General features: G+C 60.1%; 1 protein-coding gene and 1 long non-coding RNA gene across 24 annotated transcripts in view; one reads left to right on the forward strand and one right to left on the reverse strand.

The window, feature by feature from the left end:
- Window positions 1–448: 448 nt before the first annotated feature.
- LOC131498168 (uncharacterized) lies at window positions 449–4,839 on the reverse strand. Its single transcript, XR_009255316.1, has 3 exons — window positions 3,504–4,839; window positions 3,048–3,416; window positions 449–1,170 (listed from the first exon to the last, which is right to left on the reverse strand). It is a non-coding gene; the product is annotated as an uncharacterized LOC131498168 (long non-coding RNA).
- CACNA1G (calcium voltage-gated channel subunit alpha1 G) overlaps window positions 4,818–26,391 on the forward strand; it is a 61,636-nt gene continuing 40,062 nt past the window's right edge. For 15 of the 23 annotated variants that reach the window (XM_058705120.1, XM_058705112.1, XM_058705115.1 and 12 more), the window contains exons 1-9: window positions 4,818–5,446; window positions 12,506–12,617; window positions 12,715–12,848; window positions 13,314–13,411; window positions 15,462–15,621; window positions 16,126–16,426; window positions 16,593–16,685; window positions 18,617–19,400; window positions 21,614–21,990. In XM_058705120.1, coding sequence (XP_058561103.1) covers window positions 5,205–5,446; window positions 12,506–12,617; window positions 12,715–12,848; window positions 13,314–13,411; window positions 15,462–15,621; window positions 16,126–16,426; window positions 16,593–16,685; window positions 18,617–19,400; window positions 21,614–21,990 — 2,301 coding nt within the window. In that variant the 5' untranslated portion in view covers window positions 4,818–5,204. Of the gene's footprint in view, window positions 5,447–12,505; window positions 12,618–12,714; window positions 12,849–13,278; window positions 13,412–15,461; window positions 15,622–16,125; window positions 16,427–16,592; window positions 16,686–18,616; window positions 19,401–21,613; window positions 21,991–26,391 lie in introns of those variants that run through there. The other 8 variants (XM_058705102.1, XM_058705108.1, XM_058705109.1 and 5 more) reach the window with 3 other exon arrangements.

Consider the following 26,391-nt stretch of genomic DNA (forward strand, 5'->3'; position numbering starts at 1 on the left):
GCAGTGGTAGAGGATGCTTCACATGAGCATTTATTTTTCAAGGAAGAGTAACATTTGCATATTCTCTGGCACATCATGGGAGCTAAGAACCAGGGATGGTCATTTTGGGGGTGTCCACCCAGCCCCCAGCCTTAGCAGGATGGAGGCCTCCCTGCAGGAGGTCATACTGTCCCTGCCCCTGCTTTCACACAAACCAGTCTGGGGAGAGTTCTCCTTCATTTGGAACATCCGTTGGGTTGGAAGTCATTCTCCAAATCGGGTTCCTTCCTGCTGCAGGGAAAGCTGGTACTTTTCTGTGGCCTCCTCCTGTCCCTTCCGTGTTGGGAGATGATCACAAGTCCTGTCCTTGGCTTCCACATCTTCACAGACCCCAGAAACCCCATCTAGCTTCCGCCGCGGGGAAGGTACTGGGAAGCATGCTTTGGGAAGGGCAGGTGCAGCGGGATGAAGCTGACAGGCGGGGGTAGGGGGGTGGGGGGGTGGGAGGAGCTTCTCCCTCCCCACACCCTTCAGGGGTCTGCCGAGCCTGGGCACTGTCGCAGCCCCAGAGCCACCCAGTACAGACAGCCAGAAGAGGCTGTTGGAGGTGAGACTGGAGTGGGACCACTGTTTGTGCGGATGTCAGCAGTGGGGAGGAGTGGGAGACCGGACTGTCACTGCAAGGTCTGCACATGGTCACACACAGCCACACATGCTCAGTGGGACCAGGGTCAGCTTTGGCTGGGCAGCTTTTGGTGGTGCAAGCCACCTCGGCCCATCTGGAGGGGATTAGGGCTCTGGCCAACAAGGTCAGCTGGCCCTTTTCTGGCTAGAACCTGCTCAGTGTTGGCCAGGAAGTCTGAGGACTGGGCCAGTGGAGCCGGGTCGGGGGTGGGGGGCAGTGAGGAGGGAGGATGGAGTGTGGTGAAGCACAGGTGGCCTTTTTGGCAGCCCCAGCCCTGGCTCTGGAAAGTCTGGGCAGTTTGCAAAACCCTCTGCGTCCGTCTCATTGACCCATACGAATGAGGCAGTGAGGCAGGTACCTTTGGCCTTCGATGGTTAGATAGTCAAGGCCCAGGGAGGGTAACAGACGGACCTGTGCCCACTCATCACATCTGGTTCTTTCTGGGGCCTTCAGGGTACAGTAAAAACTGCTGAACCTTCCTCTTCCTCCAGGAGGTGCAGGCACAGCTGTGAAAGGAGGTACATTTGGTGTTTCCTACCTCTCTAGCCAGCCTTCACTCTGCTCTGTCTGTCCTCAGTTCCCTTCCCCTGATACCAGGCATGTGCTTGAGAAAGGGATCCTGTAACAGGTTCAAAGGAAGGAGTTAGGGCCTTAAAGGGTTAGGGCTCCGGGAGAGCTAGCATTTTCTGACTAGGACAAAGCTGAACGTAAGTCTTGCTCAGATACGGGATTTTTAAAGTCTGCAGCCTTTGCTGGTCCCTCTTGCGTCCGCTCCTCGCCCAGCCAGCAGGGGCTGTTCTGGAGGAGCTGTGGGCCAGTGCCATTGGAGACAGGACCTCCCAGTTTGAGAAGTCACTGAAATAATGTCATCTCCCCAAGCCTCAGTTTTCTTACCCAAAAAATGGGACGACCTCCACTCAACTCCCAAGGCTGTGAGGTGGCTACATGGAATGATGTGTCATCGCTGAGCAGAGCATGTCAGAGATGGGATTATCTCAGTTCCTGAGGGAGCCAGCCAGGCTGTGAAGGAGGTGTAAGGGGGAGACGGTTGGAGGGGGCTGGTGGGGCTGGCAGAGCAGGTATGAAGGCTCTCCCTCAAACCCAGAGGACATCTTAGGCACACTTAGGCCTAACTTCTTTGTTAGGAAACTGAGGCCCAAGGAAAGGAATTTCTTGTCCCTCTCATTCTCCTCCCTGCCTAAGGTTATTCATCTAACAAAGATTTATTAAGTACCTACTATGTGCCAAACATGGGACCAGGCTCTGGTGAGCAAAATGGACATAAAGTCTTGTCCGAGGGAACATAGAGCCTAGAGGGGGGTTTCATTACTACAAACATAAACCTATAATCCGAGTCTGGGTGAAGTCTTCGAGGTTCCAGATTCTTGTCTAGCTCTGTACTGTGTCCTCAGCACCTTGACACTCAGTAAGCACTGCAATACTTGCTGAAAAAGGCCATTCTGAGGAGGTGATGGTGGAGCTGAGACTTGGAAGGTAGGAGTTAAAGAGGGTTTCACCCTTTCTTTTTTGCCTTCTCTGTGGGTCTTGCCTCCCTTCTCTCCTTACCCACTCAGGCTAAGAGAGCATCTGAGGCGGGGTCCCCTGGTGCCCCCACCCAGGGATCAGGATGCTTTAGGGGGCAGGTCACCCCAGGTCCCAAGGCCAGGGAGGTAAATGTGTCTGCCCCACACCCTGCCACCTTCCTGGGTATGCTCTAGAATAGAGCTCAGCCCAGAGACAGGGGTGGCCTGGATGATGGATGGAGGTGTGGGACCTGCTGACCACCAGGAAACTTGACCATTGGGCTGGGCAAGCCTCTCTGGGCTCATTGTACCCTCTGCAAAGAGGGGATGATTAAAGTCCCTACATCCTGGTGCCAGCCCTGGGGCTTCTTGACGCTGTGGGGGAAGGGCAGGCGGACCAGGCAGACTGCGGACCTGCGGGAGGGATGAAGGTGTCAGACACGTGGAGTGAACCATAAATAGGCCCCTCTCCCAGAAGACCGCTGAGAGTTCAAGCCTGGCGCGGCACACGCGGAATGAGAGCAGAGACTCCCGCCAGGAGGGAAAGGCACTTAAGGGATCTGCTCATTAGCATGCAATGCAAATGAGCTCGGCCTCATTTACACAACACGGTGCCCGGATTTGGCGAAAGGGCAACCCGAGAGGCTGCAACCTCTCGGCGCCTCCCCACTGCACTCGCTGCAGCCCGCCCTCGAGGGGGCTGAGACACCCACCCCGGGCGGCCGGAGGCACGCGGGGGCTGCTCGGGTGGCTCGGGATTCGGGGGGGGGGGGCGGGGACGGGAGATCATCCGGTCCACGCCTCTGCCTCTCCGCAGTGGCGTCAGCGCCCCGAAGTCTCGGGACCCAGCACTGACTGACCTTCTTGGTCCTGCCGCCGTGTCCACCTTCCCAGAGGTGGGGAAGTGCTTTCCGGACGTCTAATGCTCGACGCCCTCTCCGCCCCACCTCGCTCCAGCGCCCAGCGCTCCCGCGGCGCTCTGCACCCGGGCACCTACAGCCTTTTGGGGCGGCGCTGGCGGTGAGAGGGAGCAGGAGCTGACTGAGCCCGGGGACTCGCGAAGGTGGGGCGGGGCGAGGTTCCCGGGGCACACGAGCGTGTGCGCGAGTGGAGAGCTGCAGACACTCGAGGACCCGCTCCCCCGGTAGCAGAGGTGTGCGAGAGCAGCCACGAGAAGCTCCTGTCCTGCGGCTGCCTTCCCAGCCGTACTGGAACTCGAGAGGGAAAAACTGAGACACGGGGTGGGAGGTTGGTAAGACCTTGCAGGCCAAGAGCCAGCAAAGCCCAGCTCCGTGCTTCCACTCCCTCCTACACACCCGAGGCCACCGCAGGTCCCTTCGAGGGAGCTTCTCTCTGCTCCTCAGCTGATCTTGGGGACCTGGGCTCTGGGACTGGCTTGACCTGTTTGGGGCCACGTGTTCGAGCTCGAAGCCCCTGCGAGAGATCCACGGCCTCCAAAGGATCTCTAGGGGCAGAGAGGAGGAAGCTCAGGAGTGTTCACCTGAGGTCAGGGTCGGCGGCTTAGCGTTACAAGGTCAGGGTCAACGTCGCAGAAGTGGACCTGGGAGAGGGATCTATGAGGAGGTTGGTGGAAACCACGCCCAGACCTTGCTTGCCCCGGACTTTCCTAGGCTCCGCCTGTTTCTCCAAGACCGTCCCCCTCCAGCCTGAAGCCCCTATCCCCGGGACATCCTACTCCGCTCCTCCCCTTCTTCAGTCGCGCTCCCGGGCTCGACTCCAGGGTAGGCGATTAACCCGGTGGACACCCAGGGTTTCGCTCTGGGGACCCTGGTCACCACCCACAGCCCCGGCCGCCAGCCTCTCTTCTGCCCAGGCCCGCCCAGAGCTGGGCCCCGCCCTCCGGCTGCGGTCCAATTCAGGGGTCTTGGACAAAGGGTGCCCCGGGGCCCGCAGCGCTATCCCGGGACCCGGCGCCGAATACTCTGATTCCCCGGGGCTCCCTCCAGGGGAGTCCCAGAGACCCCAGCGGCCAATAGGAAAATGGGTTCGGTCTGGGTAGCCGTCTAATTGGCTCTGGCCTTCGGGAGCGGACCCAGGGGCAAGGGGAGGGGAGAGGGGCGGTCCTGGGCTTCAGGGTGGGAACCGGATTCCAGCTGTGGTTCTCTCCCCCGGCGCCCCCGCCCGCACTGCCACGGCGGCCCGCCAATGGGCGCGGGGCTCGGGGCCGGCGGCGCGCAGCGATTGGCTGCGAGGCTGGCTGGGGAGAGGCGGGGCCGAGGCTTGAAGTTGGAGTGAGGGATCCAGCTGTGGTGTGCGCCGGGCTCCTCGCGGCCGCTTTCGCTCGCTCGCTCCGCGTCTCGGCCGGAGGAGGAGGCAGTGGCGCCGGCGACAGCTACGGCAGCGGCAGCCACCGCGGCGGCTGCGGCGGCGGCATCTCCGCCTCCACCCCCGCCCGGGACGGCCCCCCACCGTCTCCCCGCCCCTCCCGGACCGGGAGCCCGCCGCGGGGCGGAGGAAGGAGCCGCCCCCCACCCCCTTCAAACCCACCCCCAAAGAGATCCCTCTTCCCCTCCCCCCGCCGCCGCTGGCGCGGAGCCGGGACGATGCTGACCCCTTAGATCCTGCTCCAGCTGCGCCGCAGGAAGAGGGGGCGCCCCTCCCCCGTACCCCCTGTTCTCCGACCCCCTTCTCTCTCCCCGTCTCCCGGCCGCTTCGCCGAAGGTAGCGCCGAATCGGGCGACTGGAGCCTGGGCGCGAAGCGAAGAAGCCGGAACAAAGTGAGGGGGAGCCGGCCGGCTGGCCCGGGGGGCCCCAGGAGCCCTGGGGAAGCGGGACTCGCGCCGGGCGGGGCTTCCCTGCGACCCGGCGCCCCGCGGGCAGCATGCCCCTGCGGGCAGGGGGAGCTGGGCTGAACTGGCCCTCCCGGGGGCTCAGCCTGCGCCCTAGAGCCCCCCAGATGCGCCCCCGCCGGGGCCCCCCGGTTGCGTGAGGACACCTCCTCTGAGGGGCGCCGCTCGCCCCTCTCGAGACCGCCCGGGGCCCCGGCTGGCCAGAGGATGGACGAGGAGGAGGATGGAGCGGGCACCGAGGAGTCAGGACAGCCCCGGAGCTTCATGCGGCTCAACGACCTGTCGGGGGCCGGGGGCCGGCCGGGGCCGGGGTCGACGGAAAAGGACCCGGGCAGCGCGGACTCCGAGGCGGAGGGGCTGCCGTACCCGGCGCTGGCCCCGGTGGTTTTCTTCTACTTGAGCCAGGACAGCCGCCCGCGGAGCTGGTGTCTCCGCACGGTCTGTAACCCATATCCTCCAGGGCACGACGGCCGGGTTGGGGGGTCCGCAGGGGGGCGGGCCGAGCCGCCGGAGGGGACCGAAAGCCAGGTGAGTCGGAGAAGTGAGCCTGGAAGGTGGGCAGATGAGAGTGGGGGGGGGGGGGGCGCTGCTCAGGGAGGGAGGGGGCTTCAGAGTGGGAGCGGAGCCGCGAGCAGGTTTGGCTGATACCCCAGACGAGCCCCACCTCGGTACACACACCTCAGTCCTCCTTGGGGGGTTGGGATCCAGGCCAGGAAAAGAGAGGAGACGTGCCCCGCCGGTTTGTAGCTGGATGCTCTCCAGATGTGGGCAGGGGAGGGTCGTCATCCTCCAGATGTGGGAAGCTTCGGGAGCCTGGGAGCTCTACTCCGCCCGCCGCCCGTTAGCGAGCTGGGTTTGGTTTCCGACTTTGGGGGGTGGGGTGGGGAGGAAGCTGCGGGGACGGGGGAGGGGGACTGCAATCTCCTGGGTTTCCCTCCTGCCCGTCCCCCCCGCCCCTCCACCGGCTTCAAAGTTTGAGGTGGATTCTAGGGTCTGATCCCCACCCCCAACCTGGTCCTTGAGGCTGAGGTTTTTACTGACCCAGAGGGAGATGTTGGGGGTGGGGGGGCGGGGACCGGGTCCTAACTCCCCCACCCCCACCCGCGGGTTGGAGGCACAACAAGGAGATTCCGGCGGCGGCTGATGTCAGGGGCGCAGAATGAGAACAAGATGTGGTGAAGGGGAAGCTGTCTGCCCCCAGAGCCGGAGTAGAGACCCTTTCAGCTGGAGCCCAGTGCCGGGAGTGCCTCCTTTCTCCCCAATTCTTTATTCAGTGCGGGGTGCTTAAGGGTGGGTTGGGGAGTTTTGTGCTAGATTTTTTCTTGTAGAGGGAAAGACTGTGGCCAGTGCTTTGGCAAGCGGGGGATGGGATTGAACGGGTCCAAGTTACCCTTTCACAAACACAGAGTGCTCCCGCCTGAGGGCAGAGCAGGTATGGGAGACCGCAGCCCTCCAAGAAAGTGTTGGGGGAACCGCGAGCCTGTGAGCCGGTCGGCTAAGGAAGACTCGGGTCCAGCACCCCGGAGGGTCTGCTCCTTGGCTGGGTGTGTGGAATGCAATCCCCACATTTCAGGGAGATAGATTTAGCACTGCACCCTGTTCTCTGCCTGGTCTGGGGTGGCATGGGAGACCTCAACCCCCCTGCCCCCCTGGCCTCTTCCCCTCAGTTCCTAGCACAAAGCGCTGCTTGACTACTGCCGGGTTCCAGGCTCCGGGTGGGTCCCGTCACTGCCGGAAGGAAAGGGGAGGGGGAGTGTGCTGCCATCCCAGGTCTTGACAGCTTCTCCTGACTCCTTCCTCCCGGCTCAGAGGCTCTTTTGCACCAGGGTGGGGGACCTCAGGTTTCCCTTGCAACCCCTGAGAGCCCAACCGGGACTCTGCTTTGGGGAAGGTGTGTGGTGGTGGGGGGGGGGGGAGCCTGGTGTTGCCTCACTCTGCAGTTCGGCTGCCTCTAGTGCGCAAAGCAGGGATGTGAGCTTGGGTCCCCCCCCCAACCCCCATCCTCTACACCCCGTGGGTCTTTAGGAAGCCCCCCTCGTGACACCCTCTCTCCATCGCTTGCCCCTTCTTTTTTCTCTGAGCTGCTGAAAGAGAGAGGTAGGAGGTCTCAGAGAGCTCTGACTCCTCCCCTACCCCCGAGGCCCCTTTCTCCATGGCAGAGAGGGACCTGGGGAACAAATGTCTCTGAGAGGATGAGCTCAGCATATCCTTCCTCTCGACCCCTCACCACCTGCCCTCTCCAGGAATGGGGAGTGAAAGCACCATTCCCTTCTCCTGGGGGTCCAGGGGAGATAGTGAGACCTTGTCTCCCCTCTTCCTCTAAAACAGCCAGGCCTCTGGGCCAGCATCTCCCCACCTGCCCTACCTCTAGGTGCTAGTGGATGGTCTGGGTGCAGATTCCTTCCTTGAGGAGCTCCGGGAGGGAGCAAGTGGAGAGGGCTGGAAGGAGGGAAGAGAGGTGGGATCCCAGGGCTCGTCTTGGGGATGGAAAAGCAGGCCTACGCCTGGGGTGGTGGGAGTCTGGGGGGTGGGGCATTGGCATCACTGGGTCTAGACAAGTCGCTAAGCCTGGGTTGGCTGAGGATGGGCTGAGAGAACAGTGTCTTGGCAAGGGAACTGCCTAAGCCGTGCCCCACCAATCCCATCACACCTGAGTGTCAGGGGAAACCTGTCTTTTCATGGCCGGGGGGGGGGGGGGGGGGGCGGGGGCGGTGGGCTCTGAGCTGACTCCTGGACCTCAGGCTTTCCCTTGTCTCTTTTTGGTGTCAGTGCACCTCCGCCTGACTCCACAAGGTCCTCTGCATCTCTGAGTCTGAGGGACATAGGGGCACCTCCCCCACTATCTGAAGCCAGTTCCACTTTTGTTGGCATTTTTCTCAGCCCCTCCTTTTTGAGCCTCTTAGGACACCAGGTTTCCTAGAGAGGAGATTTAGACCCAGGTAGGAAGGTGTGTGTGTGTATGTGTGTGTGTGTGTGTGTGTGTGTGTGTGTGTGTGTGTTGGGGGGAGGGGAGGGCAGCAAAAGGAAGAGAGGCTCAGAAGTGCACGTGCTGGGAAGACCAGGGGTACTCGCATCAGAAGGGCCCCCTCCTCCCCGGTTATAGGAGAGTGTGTTGGACTTTCCAGTGTGTGTTTCTTGAAGTGTGAGGGAGTGTGGCGCCCCTCCCGGAAAGGAGATCCTGAGCATTCCCTCTCCGGCTGTTGTGTCACATCTGGAAGTTTGTGTAGGAGTTTCTCCAAGCTCAGAGCCCAGCACAGCTTTTTCTCATTTGGAAATCACAGGCTGGCATTTGGGATGCCGAGAGGGGGAGTGGGAGGGGGGCCAGAGGGGGAGAAGGGAGCCTGCCAGGAGTAGGGGAAGGAGAAGGGGGAGGCCCGAAAGGCAGGAGCCCTAATGGCTTCCAGAAGTGAGTGTGAGTGTGTGACTGCATCACTGTGTGTGTGTCTGAGTGTGTGTGTCTGGAGGGGAGGGGGCACCGGGAATTTCTGGAGTTTTCCTTGCCACTGTCCCAGTGCCCCAAGTTTGCCTGTGTCTCTTACCTTAGGGAGAAGTCTCCATTTTGGTCCTCAGAGGAAATGGGAGGGGGGTGTTCTTCCTGTCTCCTCACCAATTCCCTCGTCTCATTTTAAAACTCCAGACTCTCCAGAGGGGTTCTGGGTAGGAAGGTTGAGGCTGGGGAATGGGATAGGACTGGGGAGGGCAGAGCATCCCCTAGCACTCCTTCTGCCCCAGGCCCACCTTCCTTCTGGGTCACACACCCATTCTACTCCACAGAACTGTTGGGGGACTCCCCATCACCCATGGTGCCAGCTGGAGCCATTCCTGGGATTACCCCCACCACTCAACCCCCCCTCACCCCTCGCCTGCTCCCGCCCCAGCCCTCACCCCACCCTGCCTGCCTCAGCCAGGGTGGCGACAGACACAACTACTCACACGTGTGTGTGTGCGCGCGCGCACACACACACACACACACACACACACACAGTCACAGACATTTGAATCAGATTTCTGGCCTATTTCCCCTTCCAAAGATTCCAACAGGCCGGCTCTCTCTTGTGTCTCTGGGTCTCACGTCTCTGTCTCTGGGTGGGGCCGGCTGCCTTTCTTTGGGCTTCAGTTTTCAGTTCAGCTGGAAACCTCTCTCCCTGCACGCCCACAGGCTGGAGCGCAGACCACTGGGGAACGGGCTGTGGGAGTGGGGGCTTGGCTGGAGGGAATCCCCCTTTCGGCCTGCCCAGTGCCAGCCACATGGCCGAGCCCCCGTCTCCCACCCTACCCCCTGGGAATGCCGTTTCCCATAGACGCCAGCCTCTCATAGGGTGGACCAGACTAGGATCCCACCTTCCCAACTCATACTGGGAGGCCAGGATTCCTGGGTCCAGGCCCGTCTCCTCCTCAGTGCTGCGCAGTCTCAGATTTCCAGGCCCCAGTTGGAAAGGGGGGCAGCTGGAGGGCCTGCTTCCCTTCTCAGTCACACCCGGGCCCCCACGTGCCCCTGGAGGTGCCCCCCCTCCTCCCTCCTCTACCCACCCCCCTCTCCCTTACAGCTGCCAGGCTAGGCAAGGGCACTAGATAAAGCCCCACGGAGAGGACTCAGTTGGGCAGATAACATGCTCCAGTTGTCCCTCCTGGAGGAGGAGGGATGGAAGTGTGTTTCCTCGCCCTTCCATTTCCTTTTTCTCTGCTTTTGATGGTGGGTTGTGGGGAGAAGAAAGCTTCCCCTCTCCTACCCACCTCCCCCTTTGGGATCCACTCCAGCCCGGACAGTCACCATAGCAACAGTAGACATGTGACCGCACAGGTCTCTCATAGTCACTATGGCAACCAGTGTCCCCCGTTCCCTTGGTTGCCATGGGGATTTGTCACATGGTTTCCCCCCAACCTGATAACCTGTGGGTCCTCCTGCTTTCCCTTCCCTGCATGAGGACAAGACAGCAGTCTGGCTAAGGGGAGTTCATGTGTGAGGGGTCCCTTTTAGTTGCCATAGCAACAAATCCACACCACCTGGTGACACATCCTCCTGTTGTTATGGCAACAGAGGAACATCACACAGTGACATAAGGCCATGTTCCCAAGGAAACAAGTCCTACCCTGAGAAGGGTGAAAGACCCTCATCTCCACTGATTACTTCCCAGTTCAGATTGTCCCAAATTTCCCCCTGCTTTGGTGTCTTCCCTTGTCCGTTTACATTTCCCTGAAGGGAAAGGGGAAGGTAGAGAGCAGACAGGATGTACCTGGGAGTAAAGCTAAATTGCTAGGGGGGTTTCTGTGGTTAAGAGCTGGAGATGGGGTTATTTGGAGGTAGAATCTAGCTATAAGAGGCCCCAGTGTGAGCATGTGTAAGGTGGGGACAGGAGTCCCAGCTCCTCTGTGGTGTCACTTCTGCCCCTCACTCCCCCCACGCCCACCCCAAGTTATCAATTTATCACTGTTGAGGCAGACAAGGCAGGAAAACATGAATGGGGAGATACACCCGGTTTCTAAGCAGGGACATTGATTGATTGCTTGCTTGCTTGATTCATTCATTCATTCATTTTCCCAATGCATTGATCATCGACTACAGGACAGGCACTACTGTAAGCTTCGTACGAGCTGTAAAATCAGACTGTGCCTGCCTCAGCAAGGGAGACAAGACTAGTGCACAGATGGCATGGTGGAGCCACTGCCATTGGAGGGGTCCAAACAGGTGTTCCAGGAGCTTTTCCCAACAGAACTACCCACATTCCCCCTTGTGGAGGTAACTGCTCAAATGGGTCCCTTTCTGCAGAGGACAGGAGGGGGTAGCTCGGGGCGGGCAGACCGGTTCTTGAGGGTAATTGTGTCCTGCTCTTTCCCGATAATCACCCTCAGAGAGCTCCCTCCCTATCCTCCTTTTTCCAAGGTGACCCCTGGCTGACCCCATTCTGGGGAGAGATCCATTGGGCTCAGGCTCCACTCTGGAAAACAGCTCCATGGAAACAGAGCACTCTTTATTTACCTCGTCCATCTACTTACCCCAAAAACCTAGAACTATTTTTTTTTTTTTTTTACTCTTATTCTTGTGAGGAGGAGGTGGAGGCAGGGGAAACTGTAGTGCCTCTGCCCATGTGGGTGCCTGTCAGTGGGCAGGGATGTGAAGGCAAACCACCTGGGTGGCAGAGGAGGCCTGGGAGGGGGGATTGAGGGCATGGCGGGCCGTTGCAGAGTGGGGTGGCCTGAGCCTCAAGATGGAGATGGGGGGCGGTGGCTGGGACCAGCTGGGAGGAAAGCCCTGGGGTTCCCTGACAGAGCCTTCTCACTCCAGAAGTGGGGTCCTGACAGGAAGATTCCACCTGCTGTGGGCCCTTTGCGCCCCACAGTCTGGCTTCGTGGGTCATGCCATGGGCTGCCATGACACCCTCCTCACCTCCAGCCCCGAGGCCCCGCCTCCGCCCAGTCTCCACTCTCTCCTCCTTTCTAGCCTCTTTGTTTCCCCCACTCTGCATTGTATTTGAGAAGAATAGGATGCTCGCTCACTTCTTTGTCAGTCCGGTGTCCAGAACCTTTGTACATCCAGGTCCAGAAGCCGCTTTGTACATCCTCCTGTTGATGGGCTGGAAGTGAGTCCCTTAATAAAACCCACTATGTGGAAAAGACTCAGGGCCTGTGTGTGCAGGGTACGTTCTACTCTGTGTGGGCTGGGGACTTCTGTCTAGCACAGGGCCTGATGTGGAGTGGGTCCTCGTTACTTAAATGTGTGACTGCGTTTGGAGGCGTCCGAGGGCTTCGGGAGGCCAGGGGGCTGGTGGGTGGTGGGAGAGGCAGGCTGAGGCCGTGTTGTGGTGAAGGACCCTGTTGTTTAGTTCTGCCTGTCTGTCTGGTGCCAGGACGGTCCTGACCCCTCCCCCACAGGCCTGGGCAACTACGGAAACAAGTCTCCCAGATGGGGGACTTGGATACCTCAGTCTCATCCTGGCTTCTCCCGTGACCTTCAGCACATGACTTGGGCCCTCTGGGCCTCCGGGTGCTTGGGTTCTGGGGAAGGAAATGGTCTACCCCCGCTACCTCACGGGGCTGTTGCGAGCCTCAGATGTGGCATGGCGTGAAGGTGCTTGGTAAACTGTAAAGCAGGCATAATCCGACTTTAGGTTTGTGTCACACATTCACATACATTATCTCATTTGCTTCTCACATCTTCCCCGTGAGGTAGGGAGAATAGGATTCAGATTCAGCAGCACACTCTCAGTGTCTGGCATTTCCACAAGCTCGATCGATTTTATCCCCCGAGTGGCTTGTGCAAATAGTCAGGGTATTTGTGGCTTTTCCTACTGCACCGCCGAGGAGTCTGGGTCCAGTGGGGTGATGGCCAAGGTGGGCCTGGATCTGGGGTCGGTCAGACATGTGAGCCGGGGTCCTCCCTTCACACCTGGTTCCACCTCAGATTGGGGGGGGGGGGTGTCGTGGAGCGGGAGGCGCAAGGGCAGGTGCGGGCCACGAGGCGGGGGCACGGCTCCAGCCCCGGCCAGCTGTTTCCTTGACCGCCTGGATACCTGGTTTGAGCGCATCAGCATGTTGGTTATCCTTCTCAACTGTGTGACCCTGGGCATGTTCCGGCCATGTGAGGACATCGCCTGTGACTCGCAGCGTTGCCGGATCCTGCAGGTGAGTGTGTGTGCGTGGGGCGGGCGGGGGCGGGGGGGGGGGGAGGGAGTTTCCCCTCCCCCTTCTCAGTTTCCAAAACCTCTTGTCCCCACGTCAGGCCTTCGATGACTTCATCTTTGCCTTCTTCGCTGTGGAGATGGTGGTGAAGATGGTGGCCTTGGGCATCTTCGGGAAAAAGTGTTACCTGGGAGACACTTGGAACCGGCTTGACTTCTTCATCGTCATTGCAGGGTGAGGGCCTGGGCTGGAGGTGGGAGAGCAATGACCAGATCAACCCCGACCCCAGGGCCAGGGTTCTAGCCCCCAGCACTGCCCCCACCCCCGGCCCCTGCCCAGCCCACTTACAACGATGCTTTCTCCTTGGCTGTCCACTAAGGGTCCGAGGCTGTCCGGACCCTCGAGTCTGGACGGTCCTGGTGGGCGAGACAGTGCCTGTGACACTCGAGCCTGTACTTCTGAATTCCATGGCCCCTGAATCCGTCCCCTCCTCTGTTTATTCTCTGATGGGGAGCTGTCCTTGGCTTGGGGGTGGCCTCGCCCCCAGACAGAGAGCCGGCTCTTCAGGGCCCCTTGGTGGAGGGGGGGGAGGGGTCAGAGGCTGTGCTGCCCCACCGCAGCAGGATTCCTCATTGACCTCTTTTGACCCCCACGGCGGCCTCAGACTCAAAGGGCCTCCCTTTGGGCCCCTCCCTGCAGGATGCTGGAGTATTCGCTGGACCTTCAGAACGTCAGCTTCTCAGCTGTCAGGACAGTCCGTGTGCTGCGACCGCTCAGGGCCATTAACCGGGTGCCCAGTGAGTGACCCCTTGGCCCTCAGCCCCTGCACAGGGAGCCCCAAGAGGAAATATGGAACCCCCAGACCCCACCCCTACCTTCTGACCACTCATAGACCTGGCGTTCTGAGGCAGACCTCATCAGATAAGGGCTCGGGATGGGGGTGGGGGAATCAGGGCCCCTGGAGCCGAATGGAGCCCCCACACCTGGCTGTGGCACTGGGAGAGTTAGCGGGAAAGACCCTCCCTCTTGTTTCAGACTGATTTGGGGTCAGAGTCTCAGAAATCTCAGATGACCCCTCCCTTCCCTGCAGCGGAAGGGGGGTGGAGAGTGAGAATGAGGAGAGGCCCGTAGGCCAGGAGGAGTGGGGACAAAGTGTAATGGCCTTTTCTAGCCAGAACGGCCTCTCACGCAGTCTGGTTCTCATTGGTGAGCCCACACTGGCCACACCGAGCATGACTTCTCTCAAAGCAAGGCCACTCCATGTCTCATGCTCCGCCTGTGTCCCCTTCCTCCTTCCCACTCCCTTCCAACCCACTGCCGCAACTGACTGCCGGGACCATTATCTAAATTAAACCGCATTGGCTTCCCGAGCCAGCCAAGCTTTGGCAGCCCTAGCTCCCCCTACATCCTGCCACCCACCCCCCCCACTCTTACTCAGGCCCCCTATGCAACTCCCCAACCTACACAAGCTGCAAATGGTCTCCACTGAAGTTCCAGAAATGAGGGGTAGGGGCATGTTTGGGGGTTTCTGTGCCTGATGTAGCAGCAGCCCCCTGTGCGGTGTGTGCGTGTGTGCGTGCGCGTGTGCGCGTGCGTGTGTGTGTATGAGATGCGGCTGCTTTCGGGTGGGCAGAGCTGCTCGGTGTGCTGGGGTGTTAGTGTTAACGGGAGTTCTGGACGAGGGACAGGCTATCACCCCCGCTCCCACCCCAGGTGATGGCTGGCAGATTTATAGGCCTCTGTCTAACCACCGGTGTAATTCCCTTAATGCAAACCCTGAGGAATTGATCTCAGTTGGAGCACGGAGGAGCCGAAGGAGGATGGGGCTGGAGGGCTGGGGGCGGGGGTGGTGGTGGTGGTGAGGGACTGAGTGAGAAGTCCGGGCCAGAATGGCTGGGCAGGGCAGCTGCAGTCACCAAGAGGGTTAATTGGCTGCTGCTTAGAAGCTTTTTCCCTGGAGGGGCAGGGGGCCACGAGTGGCACTTTGGGGGTCAAAACCGGTCATTAGAGGTCTGAGTGCTTAACAAGGGCTTAATGGCCCGGGGGCTGGTTCAGACCATGTGGGGGTGGTCCCAGACCTGGAATGGGGAGGGAGAGCAGTATCTCCAACAAGCCTTGTTGGGGCACAGCTGTGGTGGCTGTTCCTGCAGAGGGACTTGTTAATTGATGGCCACTTGGAAAGATGGCTTTGTGTCTCCTCGAGTCCCGATGTGGGGATCTGTATCAAGCAGAGAATGGACTAGGGGCAGGGGGCTCAGAACCATGGTGAAGCTCGGGGGCATCTGGACTCCTGCTGAAGGGATGGCTCTCAGAGTGAGAGCCTGTCAGCTGATGTCCTTCCTGGAGTTCCCTGCCTCAGTTTCCCCAGTGACTACAGTCGTGATAACTTAGAAAGGTCAGGTGACTGTGTTGGGTGAGAGAAGGAAGTAGAAGAGTGTGTGTGTGTGTGTGTGTGTGTGTGTGTGTGTGTTGGGGGGTAGGATCCAGGGACAGAAAGCTGGGCAGCTCTGTGATGCTAGACAAGTCACGTCAGTCCACTGGGCATCCTCGATCCTCATCTGTAAGCTGAGATGATGTGGGGAGTTAGGTGGGGAGCAGTGCAGGAGAGAGCTCTGGAAACCTCCATCTCTGTGTCTCATCCTTGGTGGTACCGTGCCCTGATTCATACGGATGGGCCAAGACGGGTAGTGGGCAGGGGCTGGGGGCTGCCGGGGCTGCCGGTGGAGTTAGAGGTGTCTACCGGTCTCCCGGCCAGCTTGAGCCGGCTGTCTGTGCCCCGGAAGCCCCGATGGGCCTCCTCTGGGAGTGCTGCCTGCCACCCCCCCCAGCGTGGCTTCTGCCCCACAGGCATGCGCATCCTTGTCACGCTGCTGCTGGACACACTGCCCATGCTGGGCAACGTCTTGCTGCTCTGCTTCTTCGTCTTCTTCATCTTCGGCATCGTTGGCGTCCAGCTGTGGGCGGGGCTCCTTCGTAACCGGTGCTTCCTGCCGGAGAATTTCAGCCTGTGAGTGTTGCCCAGAGTGGGCGTGACCTGGGAGTGCTTGTGGAGGGGGGGGGCGACCTCAGTCCCCGTTGCCGTTGACATTTCCGTCCTCACACCGGTGCCGTGTCTGGTTCTCAAACTTGGCTACGCATTGGAGTCCCCGCGGCCTGGGTCCCGCCCCCCACAGACTCTGATTTCCTCCGTCTGGGGTTCAGCACGGGCGTGGGGAGCCGCACAGGCTCCACAATGAGCCTCATGCGCAGCCGCGTGGGAAAACCATCCGTCTGGGACGTAACCTTCCATCAGCCCGACTCTGGAGTTGCACACTCAGTCCGCACACTCCTGGTGCCCTCCAACCCACACCCACAGGCCCCTGCCCCTGCCCCTGCCCCTGTCTGGTGCGTGCCCGGCTCTGCTCCCTGCCCTGCTCACCCTGCGGGTCTCAGCGCGCCCACGCGGCTCGTCCGTCCTGGGCCCTCTCCCTGGAGGCCCCCCGCCCCCAGCTCCTCCCTGTCCCCTCTGCAGCCCCCTGAGCGTGGACCTGGAGCGCTACTACCAGACGGAGAATGAGGACGAGAACCCCTTCATCTGCTCCCAGCCGCGGGAGAACGGCATGCGCTCGTGCAGGAGTGTGCCCACGCTGCGCGGGGAGGGTGGCGGCGGCCCCCCCTGCGGCCTGGACTACGAGGCCTACAACAGCTCCAGCAACACCACTTGCGTCAACTGGAACCAGTACTACACCAACTGCTCCGCAGGGGAGCACAACCCCTTCAAGGGCGCCATCAACTTCGACAACATCGGCTATGCCTGGATTGCCATCTTCCAGGTGGGGCGGCCTGGGCACGGGGAGGTTCCCCAGAATGCAAGCGCCAGGATGCAGTCTGGCCTCAGAGCGGCCGTCCTCAGGGCTGGGATGGGGTCGGGGCCTCCGAGGGGGCCGCAGGAGGCTTTAGGGGGCCCCAAACCAGCCTGTCCCTCTGCACTCTCCCCAGGTCATCACGCTGGAGGGCTGGGTCGACATCATGTACTTCGTGATGGATGCTCATTCCTTCTACAACTTTATCTACTTCATCCTCCTCATCATCGTGAGTGCTCCTTGGGCCCCTGTGAGAATGAGGGATCCTGGGGACACAGGGTGGGGCGCCCAGAGAGGGGAAGGCCTCCTGGGTCTGAAGTTCTGGCTCTCAGGACGGGTCCCATAGAGAGGCAGGCAGAGAGAGAGGGCACCCGTCATGAGGAGTCAGGAGGAAATCCAAGGTCGAGGCTGGGTTCTATCACTTACTACCACTTATGACCTCTGGCAATGTCATTCCCCACGAGGCCTCCAGCCCCACTTTAGGCCTCAGTAAAAAGGGCGATTCTCAACCCAAGCTGGCATCACCTCTCTCAGGGGGCATTTGGAAACGGCAAAGGGTGGTCCTGTTTCCTACGGGGTCTAGGGGAGCACCGCTGGCGTTTTGTTGGGGGGCCGGGGAGAGCTGGCAAACATCCTGAAATGACTGTCCCCCCAACAGAGGACTGTTACCACCCCCCGTTCCCATCACCCTGTGTTGAGAAACAGTGCCTGACCTCTTGTTCCTTCCAGCTCAGAAATCCCAAGGCTTCCTGAGGGCAGAAGGCAGAGGCAAAAGTAGCAATATTTAATAGTTTTCGTCACCAGCATTCATAGTTAATAATTAAACTGCTACTACTTACAGCTAATATTTATTGAGCATTTACTCTGTGCCAGTCCTGCTCTAAGCACTTTTTCTGTGCTGGTGCATCGAATCCTCACCACGGTCCTGTTATCATCTCTGTTTTATAGAGAGGAAACCCACATGTCTTCACTGGTCTGTCCCCGTCACGGGCTTTGCGGGTGCCGTGGATTAATCTCGCTGGGCGGGCGTTGGGGTTGATGTGTGCTGTGACATCTGCTAACCTGCTTAATCCTCATAGTGCCCTGTGGCGGGGGGCGGGGGGGGGGTGGCGGAGTGGAGAGGGTGTGGTCCCACCTCCTAAATGAGAACGCTGAGCCTAGCAACGGACTCCAAGTCCAACCCTTCTCCATGTCACCAAGAGGCCAGTGACAGAGCCAGAGAGAGAGGGACAGATAGGGAGAGAAAGAGACGAAGACAGAGATTAAGATCTACTTGGGACTGGGGCGCCTGGGTGGCTCAGTGGGCTCAGCGTCCGACTTCGGCTCAGGTCACGATCTCACAGCTCGTGAGTTCGAGTCCCGCGTCGGGCTCTGTGCTGACAGCTCAGAGCCTGGAGCCTGCTTTGGATTCTGTGTCTCCCTCCCTCTCTCTGCCCCTCCCCCACTCATGCCATGTCTCTCTCTGTGTCTCAAAAATAAATAAACATCGTAAAAAAAAAAAAAAATCTACTCAGGATTTAGGACAATCTCCAGAGAGAGGTGGAGACAGACTAAGGCAGCTCTTGGTGACAGGCAGAGGCTCTGAGAAAAAGCAAACCCTCCAGGCTATCCCTGCCGCCCCTGCATATGGAAGAGGGGCCACGCCTGGGGCCTCTTCCCCTCCCCCACGGTCACCGGCCACCTGCGGAGTGAGGCCAGCACCTCTGGGAAGCGTGGTCTTCTCACTGTGCTTCTCTCCCTGGGCTGGGGGGAGGGGACGGAAGCAGACAGGGAGGTAAGGGGCCTAGTTTCCACCCACACTCTCCGTGAAGAATCTTCCAAACAGCTCTCTGGAATCATACTAGTGAAGCTAATTATCATAATTACTAGGACACAATCTAGAAAAAAAAAAAAATCTGCCTTGTCACCATAAATATTCATTTCCTTCATTCTGGATTGTTGTCCCAGCGATGCCATCCCGGAGTCCCGGAGAAACTGAGGCAGGGAGGTGGGGGACGAGGGAGCACGGGCGAGTTCAAGAGCGGCAGCCTGGCTAGCCTGCAGGGGTCAGGGTCCGGGCCATCGCCCGGCTGGGGGAGGGGAGAGGCACGGGGGTACGCGGCCGCGGCAGCGGTGCCCTTTTCTTCAGGATATCTCCTCTTCTTGTCCCCACCCCAACAGGTGGGCTCCTTCTTCATGATCAACCTGTGCCTGGTGGTGATCGCCACGCAGTTCTCAGAGACCAAGCAGCGGGAGAGCCAGCTGATGCGGGAGCAGCGCGTGCGCTTCCTGTCCAATGCCAGCACCCTGGCCAGCTTCTCGGAGCCAGGCAGCTGCTACGAGGAGCTGTTGAAGTACCTGGTGTACGTCCTCCGTAAAGCGGCCCGCAGGCTGGCCCAGGTCTCCCGGGCGGCGGGTGTGCGGGCCGGGCTGCTCAGCAGCCCGGTGCCGCGCGGCGGCCAGGAGCCCCAGCCCGGCGGCAGCTGCTCTCGCTCCCACCGCCGTCCGTCTGTCCACCACCTGGTTCACCACCACCACCACCATCACCACCACTACCACCTGGGCAACGGGACGCTGCGGGCCCCCCGGGCCAGCCCGGAGATCCAGGACAGGGATGCCAACGGGGCCCGCCGGCTGATGCTGCCACCGCCCTCGACGCCCGCCCTCTCCGGGGGCCCCCCGGGGGGCGCAGAGTCCGTACACAGCTTCTACCACGCCGACTGCCGCCTGGAGCCTGTCCGCTGTCAGGCACCCCCTCCCAGATCGCCGTCCGAGACATCAGGCAGGACCGTGGGCAGCGGGAAGGTGTACCCCACGGTGCACACCAGCCCTCCCCCAGAGATGCTGAAGGAGAAGGCGCTAGTGGAGGCAGCCCCCACCTCCGGACCCCCCACCCTCACCAGCCTCAACATCCCGCCCGGGCCCTACAGCTCCATGCACAAGCTGCTGGAGACACAGAGCACAGGTGAGCGCTCTGGGTGGGGCATGCTGGGACCCTTCCCCGGGGGCCAGGTGGGGTCCTGGAGAGGGTTGGGGGCCTGGCGCCCCAAGGACAGGCCTCTGATTTCCGTTCTGCCACTTGAGGCCTTGGGACCTTCGAGCCGTCCCGTCGCGTCTTTGAGCCCTAATGGCCTCATCTGCTAAAACGGGAATCTTAATTCCCACGTTGTAATGGGAACAATATCGATCATGTAATGAGCACCCGATCTGCTCTGCTCTATGAGGTCAACGGGTGTCGACCGATTGCTGAGTGCCTGTCCCATGCTCTGCGGGTGGAATCCCATCGGATCCTCTCAACAATGTAGAGGCTAAGCTTTCTTGTTGTCCCCATTTTACTGATGAGGAAAAGGAGGCTCGAAGAGGTTGCTTGACTTGCCCAAGGTTGTGCCACTGGGGAGGGGTGAACTCAGGGCCACCTGACGCTGAGGCCCACACACTACATTGTGAGGCCCAGAGGGGCAATGATGTGTGACTGTGGCCAGCATTGCCCTCCACCCCCACCCCACTGCTAAGGAGACTTGTAAACACGACTTTCATTCCCTCCCCACAGGGAGACCGGGGGCCCTGAGCAGGAAGTTCTCAGGGGGTTGCTAGTCTGGTGGGAGGAACACCCAGCGTCACAGGGGAAGTGAGACACTCCCTGCCTGTAGGCGTCCCCCCCCCCCCCCCCGTCAGACAGGGGTGGCGGGCCCTCCTCCGAAGACAGACGCACTGCAGCCGAAGCCCAGGGCCTGGGATTCGGGAAGGCTGTGGCACGTGGGAGCAGTGGGATACGTGTGGGAGTCATGCGGGAACGTGGGCTGGGACAGGAAGGTGCCGGTGCGGAATGCCGTGCGAACGGTTCCTGTGCCAGCTTTCCCGCTACCCTGCCATGGGACGTAAGCCAGTCACGTGCATGTGTGTCTCAGCTCCGTCCTGTGTAGAAGGCAGGGCAGGGGCCACCACGGTTGCTGGCGAACCTTCCTGGGTGCAGTCAGAAGGGGGAATGTTATTGGGTGCTTACTAGGGGCTGGGCCCCGAGCTAGGCACCTTCACTTCACGTACGTGCTTTCCCTGCGTGCCCTCCGAGGTGCCCTTCAGCTCTCAGATTCTATGATCAAAGCCGATTTAAATGGACATTGATTGGCGTCTTGGGATAGGTCACTGTGTGCATGAGCGTGTGCGGTCTGGCGTGTATGTATGTGCATGTGTGTGTGCAGGAAGGCATCCAGTGTGTGTATGTGGGCATGTGCATGCACGTGTTTGATATTCGTGCGTGTCTGTGTACACGTGTGTCTGATATGTGTCGTCGAATGGGTGCACGCGCAAGGGCGGTGCCCCTGTCTGGTGAGGACACGTGCCCACGTGTGCATTGTATAACGTGCATATATCTGTGCATGCTCATGTTCAGCTGTGCAGGTGTGTGTGGTTCCCAAACAGTACGTATACGCACCCAGTACATGTGTGTATGCAAATGGCCAGTGCACGTGCGTGCATGTGTCCGGTGTGTGTGTGTGTGTACGTGAGCACACATCTGCGGGTGTGTGTCATAAGGATCCCTTGGAAAATGCTACTCAGAGCAGTGCTGGTGCAGGGCTGGCTTTTGCGGGAAGGAGAGATGGTCTAGGCTCCTTGCTAAAGGCTCCCAGGACAGGAGAGCTGCCCAGGACCTCAGAGGACATCAAGGCCACCTGCCAAAGCCCAAGACACCCAACAATGACTGTCAGTAGAATGCTATCGGTATTTGGGGGCATTCTGTTGCTCAGGACTGTCCACACTGCCGGCACTAAGTACTCCTGGCCCATGAAGTGCCTAGAACCCCCACCATTGAAAGAACCCCTAACTTCCTAACTCATTTTATTTTATTTTATTTTATTTTATTTTATTTTATTTTATTTTATTTTAATGTTTTTATTTATTTTTGAGACATCGAGAGACAGAGCATGAGCAGGGGAGGCAGAGAGAGAGAGCGAGACACAGAATCTGAAGCAGGCTCCAGGCTCTGAGCTGTCAGCACAGGGCCCGATGCAGGGCTTGAACTCATGGACTGTGAGATCATGACCTGAGCTGAAGTCGGACGCTTAACCGACTGAGCCACCCAGGCGCCCCACCTAACTCATTTTATATGTGCTGTGAGGGAAGGGCCGCCCCACACAGGAAACCCTGCAGCCTCTAACCTCTACCCTCCTCTTGTCCCAGGTGCCTGCCAAAGCTCTTGCAAGATCTCCAGCCCTTGCTTGAAGGCGGACAGTGGAGCCTGTAGCCCAGACAGCTGCCCCTACTGTGCCCGGGCGGGGGCAGGGCAGGTGGAGCTCGCCGGCCATGAGATGCCTGACTCAGACAGCGAGGCAGTTTATGAGCTCACACAAGACGCCCAGCACGGTGATCTCCGGGACCCTCACAGCCGGCACCGACAGAGTCTAGGGCTGGACGCAGAGCCCAACTCTGTGCTGGCCTTCTGGAGGCTGATCTGTGACACTTTCCGGAAGATCGTGGACAGCAAGTACTTTGGTCGGGGAATCATGATTGCTATCCTGGTCAACACCCTCAGCATGGGCATCGAGTACCATGAACAGGTAGGGGCATGTGCAAGGGCACGGGCCCTGGACCTGGAGACCCTCTGCCTTCCTCCCCTCCTGCCCCCGGGTCCCATTGCCTCTCCATGCTGCTAGCCTGATGGCAGGGAGGAGGACAGGAAGGAGGTGCACCAATGTGTGGGGACTTTGGACGGTGAAAACCGATGAATGCCATGCAGTCTGTGTGTTTGGAGGTGGCCCCAGGGCAGGGGCAGGGTCTGAGCTGAGCCTGTTCTATCTGGGAAGGCTTCCCAGAGGAGGTGGGCTTTGAGGGATATGAGTGAGTGAGGAGCCTCAGGTGTGGGTAAGGCCTCTCTAGAGGGACAAGTCATTGGAAGAGATTTGGGTCTTTGGAGAAGACACAGAGGGGAGAGAAGGTGTTGGGGGATCCCCCAGCCCAGTACTGGGTCCCCCCCCAGCATCCACCTGACTCAGTAACTGGGAGTGTGACCGACTGGCAGCAGGTAGGGGCGAGGAGGAGAGGGTCGGTGGTGGCGCCTTGGTGGAGCTGAGGCCTGGCCGGTAGGGAGGGAGGCCATCTGCTCCCGGCCTCCATTCCGGGAGCCTTGCTGTGAGTGGGGCGGCTGGGTGGATGAGAATGCCCAGCATGCTGAAGAGACTTGAAACCATTGCGTTTGAGGAATCGTTCTAAGAACCGGGATGTTTAGTCAGGAGAAGAGGAGGCTCAGCGGGGACAGGCGAGCTGTCTTCAAATATTTGAAGGGCTGTCATGTGGAAGAGGGAGCAGGCTTGTGTCATTGGGCCGATGGCTGCGAGCAGATGGGATCTGGGCCGAACGGGAGGTGGCTGTTCTCACTCCCAGGGCTGTGCAAGTATGCGAAGGGTGATCTGGGGGACCCCCACCCCTGCCCTCGACCCCCCACGCTGACTGGGGCCGGGCCTCCCAACAGGGCTCCTTCCAGAAGGTGGCCCTTAGTCCCGGTTTGGCCTTCCGGGTCACCCCCCTTGGCTGATTCTCGGGAAAGGAGGGAGGCAGGTGTTCCTCCAGGCCCTTCTGTGCTCTTTCCTGGGTGTTCCTGCCTCCCCGAGGCTCAGGCAGGGGACTGGGCCGCCAGAACTTGACCTTTCCTGGTACAGAACTAAAGGGGTGTGCGGAGGGGGTGGGGGTGGGGCAGGCGCTGGCGACACGGGCCAGATGGTGCTCATGGCCGAGGGGGATGGAAGGTCTGGGTCCAAGCCAGGGCTGGAGCTGATATGAGACGGTCACTTTTCAGGGGGATCAGAGCCCCCTCCCCAACCCTGCCGACCTCCGTGCCTTTTCACGTGGTGCATGCTCAGCGCCTAACCCAGATACCCTGTCCAGCCAGGGGCACGCCGGCCCCAGCCCCACCTCCGTCACCGTCACACCATGTTGGCACCCCTTCCTCCTGCCTCAGGGCTCCCCCTCCCCCCAGGTGGCTATGCCGGATTCCCTCTTTTTGGAGGTGAGGTGCGGGGAGGGGGCAGGACGCCGGCTGCGGCTCCAGCAGGTGGGGAGTACGGCACCGCGGTAGGCGTGTTGTGTCTGGGCGCACGGGGCATGGTGTGTGTGCACACGCCCGCTCAGCCGGCCCCCTGGGGAGAGGTGCTCCACTCTGCCAGGCTGGTGAGGGCAGCCCCTGACCTCCCGTTACCCGGCTCCGTGAGCCTGGACCTCAGCCTCCCCTCCCTCCCCCCAGTTCTAGCCGTGGTCAGGTGTCCCTCTCCCTGGGGGGCGCTGCATCCCACCACGTGCCCTAGCGGACACTGCTGGCGGAGGCTTTGACCGCGCTGGGGGAGAAGCTGAGTCACGGAGACCGAAGGCCGATGAAATGGCAGCAGGAAGCCTTTCGGTTAGACGTCAAGAAGGACACCCCCTTGGGGGGGAAATAAAGGCCATCCGTCAGGGGTGCCTGCAACATCTCCTTGCCCAAGTCCCTGAGGAAAGCAGGGGGCACCCCCCACCAAGCCCTCAGCGGCAGGGGGTCCCCCCCTGGTGGTGGCGCAGAGTCTGCTCCCGGGAGGGGTCTGTCTCAGTACCTGGTCGCTGCGCGGGCCCCACAGGGGTGAGTGGGAGTCCCCAGCAGGCCTGGCAGATGACTGACTGCTCTCTGCAGCCTCAGGGGCCGGGGAAGAAGTCCCAGAAGCAGCCATGGCCCTGTGCTTGCAGGCACTGCGGCGTGAACGTCCCGCCATCTGCGCCTTGGAGCCTGAGCAGGCGGAGGGGGGCCGGGAGGGGGGTGAGGAGATGCGGGGGCAGAGAGACAGAGACTCAGAGGGAGACGGAGACCGGGAGAGGGGGTCCCAGAGAGCAAGACGAAGACCTGGGGGGAGAGAGGCAGGCACGAAGATGGGAGGACGGAGACGCAGGGACAAGAGGGACAGAGCTACGGAGGGGGCGATGGACACTCGGGGACGAGACAGACAGATGGAGGCACAGAGACATCAGGGTGACAGAGACAGAGATGCGGAGAGGGGTTGCAGGGCTCGGGACACAGGCTCAAATGGAGCCTCCCAGACAGGGAGAGGGGAACCAGGTGAGGAACAAAGTTGGGGGGGCACTGAGGGGACGTGGCAACAGGGCAGAGGAGCCACAGTGGCTCGTGGTCTCCCTGCAGCACCCTGAACGAGGCGACCATGTCCATGGACCCTGGTATTGGTCAGGAGAGGATCCCGGTATTGGGGATCCTCAGCGAGGGGCCCAGCCCTCTTCCCCGCCCATGGCTACTGCCCTCCCCAGGCCTGTCCTCTCCCACTGTCACCTACCTTACCCCCTACTCAGTATTCCTGCCAGGGATGGTGATGCCCTCCTGCCCCTCTCTACCAACAGAGGAAGCCCCCATTTTGTCATACCCAACCCAAGGTAGGCCCCACGCTGTCCATGGCCTCCTGCTTCCCCCACCCCTTCACCCACTGGCTGGTGAGACCCGCAGGACTGTTTCTCCCAGAGGGACTAGTGAGGAGGACAAGGACACGGGACACTGAGAAGGGAGCAAGAATGTGACTTGAGGACAGAAGTGTCACCTGATGGAGGACAAGCATGCGTGTGCCCCATCCATGAGACAGCAGAATATGGAGCAAGGAACTTATTGTGAATTATCCATCCCGCCCTCTCTCCTTCCATCCCTCCCCCTCTCCTTCCATCCAGCCATCCATCCATCCTTCACCCATCCCTCCATCCCTCCTTCCATCCCTCCCCATCTCCTTCCATCCATCCAGCCATCCTTCTTTCCTTCCTTCCTTCCTTCCTTCCTTCCTTCCTTCCTCCCTCCCACACACATTTCCTGTGCATCAGAGTTGGGGAAAAACATCTTGGTTTGTGGTGTTTATAGCGTTCACCAATTACCATGGTGTAAATGCTGTCACCATGACCCATGTCAAGCTAGCAGCATGATGTCACTGACTGTGGGGTCGGGAAGAGACGTACACACACTGGGCCTAGGACACTGCGTTCTTCCTCTCAGAGAGGTCATCGGCAAGTGAACAGTCATATTTACTTGATGCAGTACGTGCTCAGAGACAGACGTGGGGAGTAGTCTGGGATCCAGACCAGGGAAGGGATTCAGGGAGAGCCCTGCGCAGGATGTGATCTGGGAGCAGAGTCTGCAGGAAGAGCGAGGTGTAGCCAGCAAAAGGGGGGGGGGGGTAGGGCACAAGATGGGGGGAGGGGTCAGAGGCACCAAACACCAAAACTGAGAGATTTGTGAGGAGTTCAGAATGAGTGGGGCACAGGCTGGGGGCCGGGATGGACAAGTGACAAGAGACCAGTTTGGAAAAAAATTCAGGGCCAGGTCCTGAGAGGGATAGGAAGGAGTTTTTTCCTGAAGGTGATAGGTTCCCCAAAAATGTTTTAAGCGGGTCAGTGATATGAGCAGGTTTGTGCTCTATCAATAGACATTCTGTGGAGCCAAGGAGGGGAGACAGGAAGCAGGGCGGCCAAGGAGAGGGCTACTGCAGTGGTCCAAATGGTTCATACATCTCTGTCCTTGGAAGTGGAGGGAAGAGGGCCGGGGACAGCTGGCAGGTGGCTGAATCTGCAGGACTCGACACCAATTGGAGATTTGGGGGGAGGACACAGCAAGGACAAGACCCAGGTTTCTGCTTAGGGTGGGAACACTGGGCCTTGAGCAGATTGGGGCTGCAGGACGTTGCGTACAAGGCATCCGTGGGCCATCCTGGGGCGTACCTAGCAGGCTGCTGGAGCTCAGAAGAGAGTCTGTCTCTGCCGGCGTCTGCCCTGGGGCCAAGCTGCTCCAGGAGGAGTGGGGGTGGTGCGGGGAGGGGGTCTTGGGGACATAGGAGCTTCCTAATCACCCCTTTCCTAGCTCCGGAGTGCTGAGGGCAGAGGTTAACTTCACATTCTAGAGGAGGGACAACAGAGAGAGGTGGGGGAGGGGCATGTGGCCCAGTGGGTCTCTGGGC

The sequence above is a fragment of the Neofelis nebulosa genome, chromosome 16 (assembly GCF_028018385.1).
Source record: "Neofelis nebulosa isolate mNeoNeb1 chromosome 16, mNeoNeb1.pri, whole genome shotgun sequence".
NCBI classification, from domain to species: domain Eukaryota; kingdom Metazoa; phylum Chordata; class Mammalia; order Carnivora; family Felidae; genus Neofelis; species Neofelis nebulosa.